Below are 14,136 nucleotides of genomic sequence, written 5' to 3'. Positions count from 1 at the left end.
TCTTGCACACCATGGCTGTGCACACCATGGCCTTGCACACAATGGCTGTACATGCTGTGGCTGCACACTCATGGCCTTGCACACTGTGGCCATGTATACTATAGCCTTGAACACTGTGGTCTTACACATGACCACAGCCTTCCACTCCATAACCACACACCATGATCATATATGCTGTGGGTGCCCACACAATGGTCTTGCACACACCATGGCCTTGCACACCATAGCTGTGCACACCCTGACCATGTACCATGGCCTTGCACACCAGGATCCTGCACACCATGGCCCCCAACCACTGTGGCCATGTGCACTGTGGGTCATTTAGCAGGAAGGGATGGCCGGGCCTAGCCGAGTCCCACCGTGGAGTCCAAGAGGACAGTGCTCAGCCTGCCAGGCAGCAGACAAGTCAGAAAACAACACGGAAACTGACTCCTATAGAAGAGCTAAGCTCTCCAGGGTGGCCGCACAGGAACTGGGCACCCCAGGCCAAATGCACAACAAAGAGGCAGCACAAAAGAAAGAAAAGGCTTAGCGAAAGTGTCCAGAGTTTCAAAGGTCTGGAATCACAGGAGCATGTGGCAAAAGCAAGGGGTTCTGGGGTTGAGGATGGAGCAGAAGGGAGTGACCCGCCCACCAAGGGCAAACGTTATCAGGCTTTTCCTACACAGGAGCCTCTGCCTGTTTTAAAGCAGGGAACAGACACCATGAGATTCGTGGTTCTGAAGAACAAGCAAGCAGGCTTGGGCTGTGGTGTGGGGTTTGAGTGGGTAGCAGGAGGGAGACCAGGAGGTGGGAGAGCAGGGCTGTGGCCATGGGTGTGAGTGGGAGGAAGGGAGAAGTCTGGGGTGGCATCCCGGCTTCTGGCCTGGAGAACTAGGCTGGCTCCCTTAACCAAGAAAGGGCCAGCGGAGGAACAGGTGTGGGGTGCCGAGGGCACCCTGGGAGTCTTGCCTTGGGAGAGGGGACCCTATCTTAAAAATTGGTAACCTCTCCCTACCCCGACACCACGTTCCTGGATTTCCCATGGGAGACAGTTTAGCAAAGATGGCCAAGGTGGGAGTTGGGCCTTTTGTGGACAGGAAGTAGGTTCAGGCTGAATGAACACAGGAGATCTGGTCTGAAAGTTGCTGACATGATGCTTTGAGACGAAAGGACGGACGTTTGGAAACCAAGGTCCCTTTCACAGACATGACTGCTGACTTGATACCCCACTGGGGTGATGCCACCCAGCGGACCGCTCAGGCTTGGAGCTGCAGGAGCTGGTCCAGGCAGCCTGTTTCCTCCTGCTGAGAAGACCGATTTGCCCAACACGGCCTCTGTGAACGGGGTTGGCCACAGCAGGAAATCTGGGGGCCCCCAGGAGTGTCAGGAAATGGAAATCGATGGTCCTGTCCAGGCCCAATTCAGCAGGTGGTTCTATGTGCGGCAGGCAGAGCCGGCCACATCGCGGACAGGATGAGCATAGGCTTGTTTGCGTCCAGGCGGCCAAGGACAGACAATGAGACTGTTTCTTCCTCTCTGCTCAAAGTGCCATCATCTCTACACTGAGGGCATTGATGGACTGGTTACCATGGAAACCCATGGCTGCCAGTCCCACCCTGTGGAGGATGAGGCTTCTGAAGGCTGACAGGCTATTCATCAGCCGTCCTTGGCGGGAATGGACAGAGGGCCTGGCACCCACCACCAGGACCCAAAATCCTCAAAGCAACAGGGCCCCAAGGACGATGGGGAGATGAATGACTTGACGGGAATGACAGGCCCCGCTGGGTGTACAGTGTCCATGATGGGCTCCAGAGGGACTATGGCTCAGGGCCTCTGCTGAGCGGACCTGGAAGCAAACCAGTATGCATCGCAGGAACGGCTGTCCCAGGCAGAAACACAGGCGGGAGGGGTCAGCCCATGGGGTCACTCCGGAAAGCACCAGATTAAGATAAAAAGGCCTTTGGAGCTCTCTGTAGGGGTTCTGAAATATTTTTGCAACTGTCCATGTAAGTTCGAAATTATTTCAAAATAAAAAGTTTCACACACACACAAAAAACAGATATAAAGGCCGTGGGTGAAGATGGTTCCGTCCACTGATGCTCAAAGGCCATGGGCCTGACCATGAGGGCTCACAGATACTTACGCCCCTGCCGTCCACGAAGAGGCAGGGAGCACATCTCACGTCCCTCCGAGGGCCCAGCTCCAGTGAGAGCCGGTGACAGCAAGAGCAGGTGACAGCACGACGGACGTTTGCTGAATAAATGGAAAAGGGAGCTTCAGACACAGGCTACCCTTTGCGACTTCCCGGCCATCAGAGAGGAGGCAGAACTGGACTCGGAGAGGACCATACGGAGCAGCCAAAAGATCAACTTTGGACCGACTCACCAAATCCAAGGAGAGAAACGACAGACGAGTCAAAGACCACATTATGACAGTGAGGGCCTGGGGCCCAGAGGAGGGCAGAAGAGATTTCCCCTGGGCCTGGGGAAACCAGGGCAGGCTGCAGGAGAAAGCCTAAACACAAGCAAGAGCAAGAGAAAGTGGATCGGGAGAGCCGGAGATGGGGTTGCGGTTGGGAAGGGGAGTGTGGTGAGAGATGAAAGGGGGAGGTTCAGGGGAGTCCCACAGGGCCTTGGCAGGCACTTTTGGAACCTGGCCTTTACTGGGAAAGCAGTGGGAAGTTATTAAGGGATTTTAGGCAGGAGAGCGACAGGATCATTTTGGAAGAGAGGAAAGGCAGGGAGGGCCCACGGCATGAAGCTGGAAAGTGAGAGGGGGCAGAGCCTCAGCTGGTGGTGGGCGGTGGGCAGTGGGCATGGGGAGGAGCAGAGGGGATGGAAACGAGGGACTTTTTGGGAGGGGGGTTTGGTTACAGATAGGATGTGAGCTACAGGATGCCAGTGGAGGCCAGGGGACTCCCAGGGGTCAAATTTAGGCAACAGGGCAGATAGTCCCCTTGCAGAGAGACGGAGGTTTATAACAGCAGAGCTTGAGCAACCGGGTATGATATCTGGGGACGACCAAAAGGGGCTGGGGTTTTTTTCCCCTCCGTGGTGGAGAGACATGTGTAGGTTTCCATGCTGACTCTCTTGGACAGAAAAATGCTCCTGTGCTGCACTGCGTCCCTGGGAAAGGGGTGTGTGTGTTCACATGTGTCTGTATGTGTGTCTGGGTGCGCCTGTGTGCATGTCTGTATAAGGGTGAGTATGTGTCCATGTGTGTCTGTGTATGTGTGAGAGCATGTGCCCCATGTGTGTCCCTCCGTCCACGTGTGAATGTGTGTGTGTCAGAGTCGGGTGGAGGGCAAGAAGACATGGAGGTGTGTTTGTCAGCGGTCGAGGACAGCTGGGAGGCTTTTCCGTCGGAGGGCTTACCCTTTCTCTGCAAAGGAGAGATGGGAGTTGAGGACATGGGTTGGGGCTGGCATCATCACCCACAGCTTTCTGATCGGCAGCAAGTCAGGATCTAACTGGACCTAAGGTTTGGTCCCCGTAAAACAGGACTGGCGACTCCTCCCTGCAGGGTGGGTGTCCGATGAGGCTCATGATCTAGAACACCGACCCCCCCACACACACCCAGGGCCTGTGCAACATCCACTCCAGGGCTCCTGCTCAATGCAAAGGCCAGACGCAGTCCCCAGAGCCAGGAGGTGGCACCTGCAACAAGCAGGACTTGGAAGCCCCCGTGCGCAGCTCAGCCACCTGCACTGGCCTGGGGAATGTTGGAGGAGTCACATTTCAGATGGCAAACCTGTGAGAGGCTCAGGGACCCAAAAGTGCTGTGGATATCCCCAGATGGCATGGAGTTGGAGGACACTGGAGTTCAGGGTCTCATAGACAGGCTTCCTCAATAACCCTGTTGCGCCCCCCAGATAGTATCTCCAGACTTCCCTACTCTGGCAATGACAGTGACTTTGATCTGCAGCCTTGGTTTCTGCCCAGAAAAACTCAAACCTTTCCAGTGGACTGGGCACCTGAGCTTTTGGCTCGGGCATGATTCCGGCTTTCCCTTTGGACACTGCCTTCTGGAGCCAGCTCAGCGTCGGTCACGTCTGCCCACCCCAGCCCACTGATTCAGATAAAGACCCTGTTCACTGGAATCTATTACCATCTGAATTAATGTCTTAAATAGGAATGTCTGATCCAAGAAGCTCCAGGATGCCCATCTTGCCTGTGACTCCTGGGACATCCCCAGAACCCCTACTTTTCCACTCCCAGGTCAGTTGTGAGCATGGCTCTTGGCTCAGAGCATAAAAGCAAAAGAGCATCAGACTGGAAATCGATATCACAGAACAAGGTCACAGGTAACTGCTATTCTGGGCTCCCCACCCCCCGCCCCTCTTAAGCCTCTGACACTGATCGGAACAAGTTCTGGCCCATTATTTTCTTGCCTGGCAAAGGTTTCGACTTGTTTTTCATTGTGAACAGGCAATCTGCAGTGAGACCACTTTTCTCTGCTGACAAATGAACTAGGCAGGTCCACCTGAAATTCTGGGCCAGGTATGTCCTGCTCGGTAGCTATTTTAAGTAAAACTATTTAAGGCAAGTTCAAAATCATTTAAAACTCTTAGATCTTTTAGGGCCCCTGGCAGCCAGCCTGTCTTTTTATGTTCAGACACAGAACCAACAAATTAGCTCAATACCCCAGGCAAAGCAAAAATGCAAGGGAAAGTATGGTGTGTGAGGGCAACGTGTTTAAGATAAACATCACTTCCAAGAGCTGCAGACTCGGAGCTGTTTTGATTGGATTTGTGGGGAATATTTTGTTGCCGTCTTCTTCATGTAAACAACTTTTCTAGGAGTCATCAGTGTCAAAGGTACACACGGGTTAGAGTGGAGGCACTCTCTCTGCCAAGGGAGAAAGAAGCATGGGGGAGAGAGAGGGTGGTGGGCTGGGAGCCGGGATTCCTGGGTGCTGTGTTCACCCCTGCCTCCAAGTTGCTGGATGACCTGAGCCTGACATTGCGTTTCTCAGGGTCATCATTTCCTGGACAATTGGAAAGACCCAGCCTGGTTGGTCTAAAGCAGAGCTTCCTCCTCTGGGGCCTGCCAGCACCTGTGCCTCCAGATATGCTTCAGGCCATTCGGAACAAAATGCTGTGTGTGCGATGTGTGTTTTTCTTTTCTTTTTTCCTCTTTGACAGTTTACATATATCTGTGCACAAATGTGTGTGTGCGTAGGCATCTGTGTGCGTGTGGTTATGTATGTATATGTGTGTTTGTGCACATGAATGCATGCATCACCATATGTAATTATCCTGATACTAACAGGAAATTGCAAATGGTTGCCATGGGTTGAATTGTGTCCCCCCTAAAAGATATGCTGAAATCCTAATCCCAGTACCTATTAAGATTGTTGGGAAATGGAGTCATTGCAGATGCAACAGTTAAGTTAAAATGAGGTCATATCAGAGTAGGGTGAGCTTTTCATCCAATAGGACTAGTGTCCTTAAAAGAAGGGGAGAGAACACAGACAGGCACACGGAGAGTGATGCAGCTGCAAACCAAGGAATGCTGAGGGCTGCTGGAAAAACACAGAAGCTGGGAGAGGCCAGGAAGAAGTCTCCCCTGCAGGTTTCAGAGGCAGTACAGCCTGCCCACACCTCGATCCCGGAACTGTGAGAGAATAAATTCATATTGTTTTAAGCCACCCAGCCCTGGCAAACTAAGGCAATACCTAAACACAATTTTGCATTTAGTTTCTATATGTTATATATACATATACATCTGTGTATTATGAATTAGAACACTGCAGATCAAGTTTGAAGTTCCTCTCCCCAGTTTCTTTGCGCTCCCTCCCTTCCTAAGAGACTACTGCTAACTAGCATTTGAGGTGTATCCTTCCCACCCATTTTCTATACTTTTACTGCATACGTAAACACTCTCAATAATATGGTAGTCTTTTGTGTGTTTTTTAAAGCTTACATAAATACCATCATATTGCACATCTGCAACTTAGCTTTTTTATCCAACCTCATTTTGGGGGTTTATCTATGTTGATATGTATATGTGTGTGTGGGTTCATTCATAAAAATGAACAAACAGAGATCATTTATTCATTTTTAACCACTGTGTAGCATTCCATATATTCCAATAGCATGACTATTTTGATCTCTCCATTCTTCTATTGATGGATATTTAGGCTGTTTTCCCCTTCACTGTAAAAGAAAATGCCTCTATGGACATTCTATACACCTCTCCTGTGCTTACTTCCAAGAGTTTATTTCCAGGAGAGCTCTAGATGTAGACTTGCTGGTCCAGCTGAACCTCATTAGGTACTGCCAAATTGCCCTACAAAGTATTTATACTAATTTCTGCAGCAGCGTTTGCAAGTTCCCCTCGGCCCCCATCCTTGCCAATGCATGATTGTTAATTAACACTTTTCCATGTTTGCCAGTCTGATAGGTGTGAAATGGTATGTGGTTGTTGCCTTAAGCTGCATTGCCCTGATAACTCCTAGGGAGGTGGAGAAAATTTCCTTATGTTTATGGGTCATTTGAATTTCCTCTGCATTGAATTCCTCATTCACATACTTTCCCCATTTTTGTACCTGGCATTCACCTTTTTTTTCTCATTGACTGATAGTTCTCAGATAATCTGGATATAAATCCGTTGTTTGTTAGATGTGTGACAAATACTTTTCCTAGGAGACCACTTGGTTTCTAACTTTCTGATTATCTTTGTTATATACATTTTTTAATTTTAATATATCAATCTTTTCCTTTTCTAATTAGTACTTTTGGGGCCTTGTTTGAAAAATCGTTTCTTTTCCCAATGTCACAAAGATACCATGCTATATTTATTTCTAAAAGTTTTATGCACACTCAGGGCTTAAATTCTATCTGGAATTTATTGTTGTGTTATAGTGTGAGACGAGGACCTAACTGTTCTTCCACATGGAGAGTCGATTCTCCCAGCATCATTTACGAAACAGCCCATCCTTTCTCCACCCAGTTGTCAGCCTTCTGTCCACCCACACAAGTTCCCATGTGTGCCTGGGGTTGAGTCTGTCCACTGATGTACCATAGGTGTTTTGAGGACCACAGCTTTAGGGTAAGTCTTGCTATCTGGTAGAGCAAGCTCCCTCTCCTTGTGTTCCTCTTTCTCAGAACTGTATGACGTATTCATAGTTTTCACTCTTCCGTATGAATTTTATAATCAGTTTGTGTGATTTCGTATTCCATGTAAAAACCTGTTGGGGGCTCAAAGTAGACTACATTGAGTTTACTGATAAATTTGGGAGAAACTGTGAGATTCAGTCCTTCCATACTTGAACATGTCTCTCTCCACTTAGACTTCCTTTTTTCAATCCTTTTAAAAAACTATTTTGCAATTTTCTCCATAAAATTCTCACATAATCTTTTTAAATTTATTTCTATTTTACAGTTTTTATGCTAGCATGAATTATGATTTATCTATTCAAATAGCTACTGTTGCTCAAACAACCTGCTCAACTCTCTTATCAGTTCTAATTTTTAGTCTCTAACTTCTCTTGGATTACTCATGCGAGTAGTTATGCTGTCTGTCCATAATGACAATTTTGACTTTTCCAAATCTTTATTCCTTTTTTTAAAAAATAACTTTTTTGCATTAGTTGGGACCTTCAGTATAATGATAAATAGGCAAAAAGAGGTGAGCTTGCCTTGCTCCTGACAGTGCATATTTTTCAATGGAGAGGATCCGGAGTCTTCAACAGATTCTCAGAGATCCCTGACTCAAGAATGGGGAACAACCACCAGTCTACCTTACCTTTGGACCATGTAAAATAAACTTAATCAGGTTATCAGTTGTATGAAAGAAAGTAAAACAATCAAGCGAGAACTTGGAGTCCAACAGGATCCACGAGAAAGCCGAGGCTGTGAGTCAGGGCAGGTACAGAGTATAAAACTAATTAATTGCCCATTTGGAAAGTTACACAAAGGAAATCCACCCAGGGAAGACGGCAGGAGACAAAGAACAGGGAGCCTAATTGTCAGAAGTGACACACGCTTAATGGGTGAACGCGAGCTGCTTCCTTTCCTTGCTTCACCTCCATTTAAGCATCTACAAATCAAAGCTAATAATATCTGCATCTTATTTATGAGTCACAAATTCTCCTGGCTAAAAGGCAAATAAGGTTTTTAAAGAGTTCTTACTGAGTGGGTAGAGGCTGGAATGCCCCAGGCCTTTTCCACATTAGCAGGGCACTTTGATGGAGGGAAAGAGTAATGTAGGTTTGGAATAGGGAATAATAGGTCCTCCTTGAGTAATGTCACCCAGGAGCCCCTCTCTACCTTCGCGATGGCTCATATTTCCAACAAACTACTTCCTCAGGTTGCCACTGTCTCCATGGCGATACCCTGGCATGGAGCTCACCAAACTGAATGACCTAACTGGCTGCACCCAACAGAGTTGGGGGACTCTGAGTCACCAGTGCCCCCTTCCCCAGCATGTCCAGGGGGAGGACGGGGTGCATGCAGGGAGAGACCTTTTCACCCACAGGCATGGCCAGGGATGGGGTATTTGTGATGCTCAGGGATAGGAAATGGTGAGGGGAGTTCCATGCACTTCTCTGCTTCTCTCTCTTGCTGCATCCAGGAGCTCACAGCTCAGTTTCAGTTTCCCCCTCTGCTGGTGTAATTATAGAAGCCAGAAGCTAGGATTCTTTGTAATTTACCAAGCAGTTTAAGAGTCACTTTTAGCTGAAGACGAATTGCTGCGCCACCTGGGCAGAGCAGCCAAGAGTAGCAGGAGCTGGGGTGAGCAAACCAGAGGAGAGATGATGGGGTGGATTCAGGAGGGGTACCATTGTCACTCGCAACAATCAGCCAGGAAGATTTAGGGGCTAAAGAGACAAACGCAGTCACTGCTACCCAAAGGCACAATCTTCAATCAGAGGATGTTCAAAGAGACCTCAGCAGTCAAAATATTAAAAAAAAAAAAAAAAGACATAGGGAAAGTGTTTCTGTGTTCTTCAGATAAACCCTGGCTGGCTCACATGGTAGAATCTAATTTTCCAGAAGGCCACATCAACATCACACTCATGGACTTAGGATGCAGAAGAAACATCACTCAGATTAGGGCCGCACCAATTGTTGCCAGCTTCTGTCACGAATAATGATGAAACTAAATTTAATACTGCCTGGCACTAGGGTTTGAGTTATGAGGCTCCGCTTCACTGTGAAGTTTGCAGAGATTTGTTAACTCTACAGTGAGGTCCTCGGGTAGGACCTCTGCAGCCCGCTGAGCCCCCCCCCTTCAGCCCGCCTCCTCGGGGCGCCGCGGGGTTGGGGGCAGGAGAAAGGGACCCTCGTGCCAGGGCTTGGCCCCTTCTCTAAGCGACAGCGGCTGCAGTGACGCCGAGGCCGCGGAAGAACTCGGGCTCCCCCGCAATTGGCGTGCAGCGAAGCAGGCGCGCGTTCCGAGGGGGCATCACTGTATCGCCCCAATAAGCGCACGCGACGGCACTGTCCCAGTCCCCACGGAGAAGCATGCCGGGGCTCGGAGAAGGAAGTGATGTGCCTAAGATCACACAGCCCCTTCGCAGAGACAAAAAGTCTCCCTCCCTGCCCAGAGAGATTTTTAACGCAGGACCCTCGCCTCCAGCCCTGGGGTGCAGCTCCTGGGCCCCGCGATTGCTGCACAACCCCGGCAGCCTCCCGACGGCGGCCCGGCGCAGGCAGCGGGCCCCCTTCACTGCGGAACCGCGGCCACAGTCACCGGGTCACGCTCATGTCATCGAGTGAGCCCCCTGCCCCCGGCGCCCTCAGAGGGTCCGGAACCCCCTGCCGTCCGTCGAGGGCAGAGGGGCCGGCGCGACCCGGCCGGCGGGGCTTGGAGGCCACGGCGCGAGTGCAGCGGGATGGGGACACTGAAGACAACGTCCACGGACAGAAAGCGGCGCCCGCGACGGGCTGTCCTCTCGCGGCCAGCCGGGCAGGTGTCCTCCACCGACCCTGGCTCCGGGGGGCCACCCTTCCCAGCGCCAGAGCTGGTGGCACCAACCGGGGACCCGCCACCACCGCGCCGGGCCTGCAGGGGCGCCCACACGGATCCCCGTGTCCTCCCCGCCGAGAGTCCCGCGTGCCGCCCTCCCGGGACGACCCCCCGCCAGGCGTCTCAACCGCCCCCCACCCCCTGCCCTAGACGCCAGGGACACCCTTCTCACGCTCGGCCGCCCGCCCGGCAGGCGGCGGGGGCGCCCCCTCGCGCCGCGCCTGCCGCGCCAGCCAAAGTTTTCGGCGGCGCGGGGCGGCCGCACTCACCTGGCCCAAGTTGAGGTAGCCGTGCGCCGCGGCCACGCGGTCCGCCGCGGCCGGGCCGCCGAGCACTTGCACTGCCCAGTGGTTGGTGTAGACGGGGCGCGGCGGCGCGGAGCAGGCGGTGGGCAGCGCGAGCAGCAGCAGCAGCAGCCGGGCCCGCCGTTCCTCCGCGCGCCCCCCGCGGCGGCCGTGGCGGTGGCGTTGGTGGCCCTGCGGCGGCGGCCCGAGGCGGTGGCCGGGGCCCGGGCGCAGGCGGCGCGCGCCGAGGCATGGCAGCGGCAGGCTCGCGCGGCGCCGAGCGGCGAGTGCGCCGGGGGGGTGGGGTTGCCGCCTTTTAAAGCCGCTCCGCGCCGGGAAGCGCCGCCGCCGCCACCACCGCCGCTGCCGCCGCGGGCGGGAGCCAGGGAGGGCGGAGGCGGCCGCGGCGCGTTCCCGCCCGCGCTGCCCCGGAGGCCGTCCCCGGCCGCGCTCGTGTGGCGGGCGCCCGAGTCCGCGACCCGCCCTGGGGGTGGGGAGCCCGAGCCACCCCGCCACCCGGGAACTTCTCCTCAGACTTGGTGGCTCTGGAGACCCAAAGCGGCCGGGGCGGTCCCCAGCGGCGGCCTCGGCCCCGCGTGTTCCGCCAAGAGCGGGAAGGACCTTCGGGGGGCTTCTCAGGTGAGCCCTGTTCCCTGGCCTAGTTGGGGTGGGGTGGGGTGGGGTGGTGGTCCAAGGTCGGGCCTTCTCGCCTCAGGAGGCGACAGTGGCCTTACCAGGGTTCTGGATTCGAGGGAAAAGAGGCTGCGGCAAAAGCCCTGGGCCGCGGCTCTCCGCAGGAGACCCCGGACCTGCCCGCAGGAGCCTGCGGAGCTGGAGTCAGAGGCATTTGGTAGATCAGCCTGGAGGATGCAGCCCACCCCTCGAGTCGGGGGCAGGTGACTCCCCGGGCCAGGTTTCTGCAGTGGTGCACCGATGCGCCACCTGTAAAATGGGGGTGATGGTGTATCTACCCCATAGGGCTACTCTGAGGATGACACGCTCTTGGCACGTAGCCAGCACTCCATAAACCTTTGTTTTCATGAGCCCAGGGCCTGCCCCATGGTACATGGTACATGCTCGGTAGATTGTATCTATGCTTAGGAAACACCCGCTGTGCTGGGCCCAGTCATTAGGAAAGTGAGTTGGATCATCCTCACCCCCATTGCCTGGGGCAGCCTGGAATCCAGTAGATAATTATTTGGTGCACCTTGAAGAATTATGGAAATGTTCATACTGAGAAGGTGAGAGAGAAGAACTTCTGCAGGGACTCCTCAGACATGTGTCCCAGGATCCCTTAGTGCTAACTGGCCCCCGGCAGGAGGCCATCAGCCTGATTCATACAGGAAAGAAGAAAGGCCTAGAAGGCCTTGAGGTGGGAGGAAGGGCTTTGCTTATCTGATGCTCTGTCTCCAGGAGCAATTGCTTTTGTCTGGGGTGTTCTGCAGAACTCACTTTCTTGAGTCCTCGGCTTGGCAGATGGAAGTGGGCAGTGAGGGGCGTAGGGAGGTGTGGAGAGGGCAGGGTCTGGGGAGATGGCTTCCCAAGGTCCTTTCCAGCCTCCTTCTTGGGAACCCTTTGGTTTCGTAACCCGCATATGATTCATCCTTTCTGCAGGTGTGAGTCATCCCTAATGGAGGTGGGAGAATGGGAGGTGTGTTGGGAGGCCCAACCCAGACAGGCCAAATCCATGCCTCCTGCTAGGGGCCTCTCTTGACACCTGGGAACCGACTTCCCATTTCTGCATTAGATGGGACTTCTCTGCCTTGCCCTGGCCTGGTGAGGTCAGCCCCCTGGGCAGGCACCCCAGGCCCGCACCACACTGCAGAATGCAGGCGCCTCGTCTCCCTCCTGCAGACAGCCTGAGCTCACCTGCCCTTGCCCATGAGGCCCGAATGCAAAGTCGGCAGCCCCAGTGAGGCCACACACCTGCAGGGCAGGAACTGTGTGTGAATGCCGAAAGAATTGAAAGCAGGGACTCTGAACAGATATTTTTATACCATTGTTCATAGCAGCATTATTCACTGTAGCCAGAAGGTGGAAGCACCTCAAGTGTCCACCAACCGATGAATGGATAAACAAAATGTGGCATATACAGCCTGTGGAATATTATTCGGCCATAAAAAGGAATGAAGTTCTTGATCCGTGCAACAACATGGATGAACCCTGAAGACATCATGTTGAGTGAAATAAGCGAGATGCAAAAGGACAAAGTTGTACAGTCTCGCTTTTATGAAATACCCAGAGCAAGCAAATTCATAGAGACAGAATGTAGATTACAAGTTGCTGGGGCCGGGGCAGAATGGGGAGGCAGGGACTGGGGAGTTATTGCTTAATGGGTGCACAGTTTCTGTTTGAGGAGATGAAAGGGCTTGGGTAATGGATGATGGTAATGGTAGCCCAGTAGTGTGGATGTAATTAATATCACTGAATTGTACACTTGAAAGTGGCTAAAGTGGAAAATTTTGAGTTGTAAATAAAAAGTTAAAGAAAAGAAACAATGCTTAGGACCCTCAGCCTGTCTGCCTGACGTCTCCCTGGCTGCCCTGCCCACTGCCCCTGAGTTAAAGCTTCGTTCTGTCACTTACCACCAATGCACTTCAAGCCCTGCTTTTTATACATCTTCAAGTATGTGATCCTCTTCAAGATAATGCCACATGCACACAACCTAAGTTATTATGCAGCAGTCCATGCCAGCCCAAGAGAGTTCCTCCAGGATGGCAGTGATTTTGACAGCTAGAAGATAAGGTGTTTTCCATAATAATTTGGCAGATTAAGGAGATTCGGCCCACTGAACTGAGAGGAGACTAAAATGCATCTGAATTTCTGCTTGGAGGGATCTGAATTTATCTTATTTGCTTGGAGGGATCTGAATTTATCTTATTAATGCGTCTGGGTCATTTCAGGCTAAATTTTCCATTTGTCGTGGAGATGCCTGGGCAGCAACTTGGCTCCAATGCTGTAGGAAGGCCTGCTTCCCGAGATGAACATCCTAAATCAAATCACCTCCTGTGGGTCTCCTGTTGATTTACAGGGTAACAGAATCAGCTCAATCACAGAAGGACCAGCCCTTTGCATTGTGATAGGATCTGTAATAAAACTTGCCTCATCTTCCTGCAGGGAGGGGATTTATTACTCGCTCAGGGTCCAGCCTTCCAGATGGCCCCTGAGGGCCACCCAGCTCTGAGGCGGGAGCCTGCTGCTTCCCTGGGTTGGGGTCTAGGTGAATTGAGCCTGATCATGTTCCACAAGTTTTAGAAACTGCTAATCTAAAGATGTGACATTTTACACTAGCATCTGCCCAAATCGGAAAAGAGGAGAATGAAGAGTCACCAGGAACGGGAAGATGTTATTGAATTATGTGTCCCAGGGCCCATGGTTGATACCTTTACAGTAAGTTCAAGGTTGCCCTGCTGGAGCCGAGGAGTGCCAGTACAAGCAAGTCCACTGGAGGACAGGAGTCTTTGCACAGCCTCTCGGAGTGAGTTGAAAGAGAATTCCACTCATAAATCACCTCCATTTAGACAACAACACTTTAATGGGGAAAAAAATGCTTTTTTTTTTTTTTCCGGTAAATGAGCAAGATTCAGTGATTGAGGGTGGCATCCTTCTAAGACTGACTGACGGCTGATGGGTGCCGCCTTCAGGATCCTGGAGAAGAGCGTGCACTCAAAGAAGCCCTGTTCGCCACTTCCTGCTCAGGCAAGTTGCTTCAGTCCCCTCTGCTGGAGCATGTTTGTGGTAGTGCCGAGCGCTATGAGGCGGACAGGTGCAGCTGGAGCACCCCCACCTCGCACTCACCAAATGGGGGCCTGGGTGTCTGCTGCTGAGCTCAGCGCTGGTGCTTCCCCATGGGGTGGGCTGGGTGCTGCTGCACACTGACTCTCTTTAGTTTTCAC

General features: G+C 52.3%; 1 protein-coding gene across 1 annotated transcript in view; it reads right to left on the bottom strand.

The window, feature by feature from the left end:
* Positions 1-10,493, bottom strand: part of PCSK6 (proprotein convertase subtilisin/kexin type 6) — a 189,611-nt gene extending 179,118 nt beyond the window's left edge. The window contains 2 exon segments of the mRNA XM_037832888.1: positions 10,226-10,370; positions 10,372-10,493. Coding sequence (XP_037688816.1) covers positions 10,226-10,370; positions 10,372-10,493 — 267 coding nt within the window.
* Between the last annotated feature and the right edge of the window lie 3,643 nt (positions 10,494-14,136).

The sequence above is a fragment of the Choloepus didactylus genome, chromosome 4 (assembly GCF_015220235.1).
Source record: "Choloepus didactylus isolate mChoDid1 chromosome 4, mChoDid1.pri, whole genome shotgun sequence".
NCBI classification, from domain to species: Eukaryota; Metazoa; Chordata; class Mammalia; order Pilosa; family Megalonychidae; genus Choloepus; species Choloepus didactylus.
Note: the sequence above shows the minus strand (reverse complement) of the source record. Positions and strands in the feature narration are given on the sequence as shown.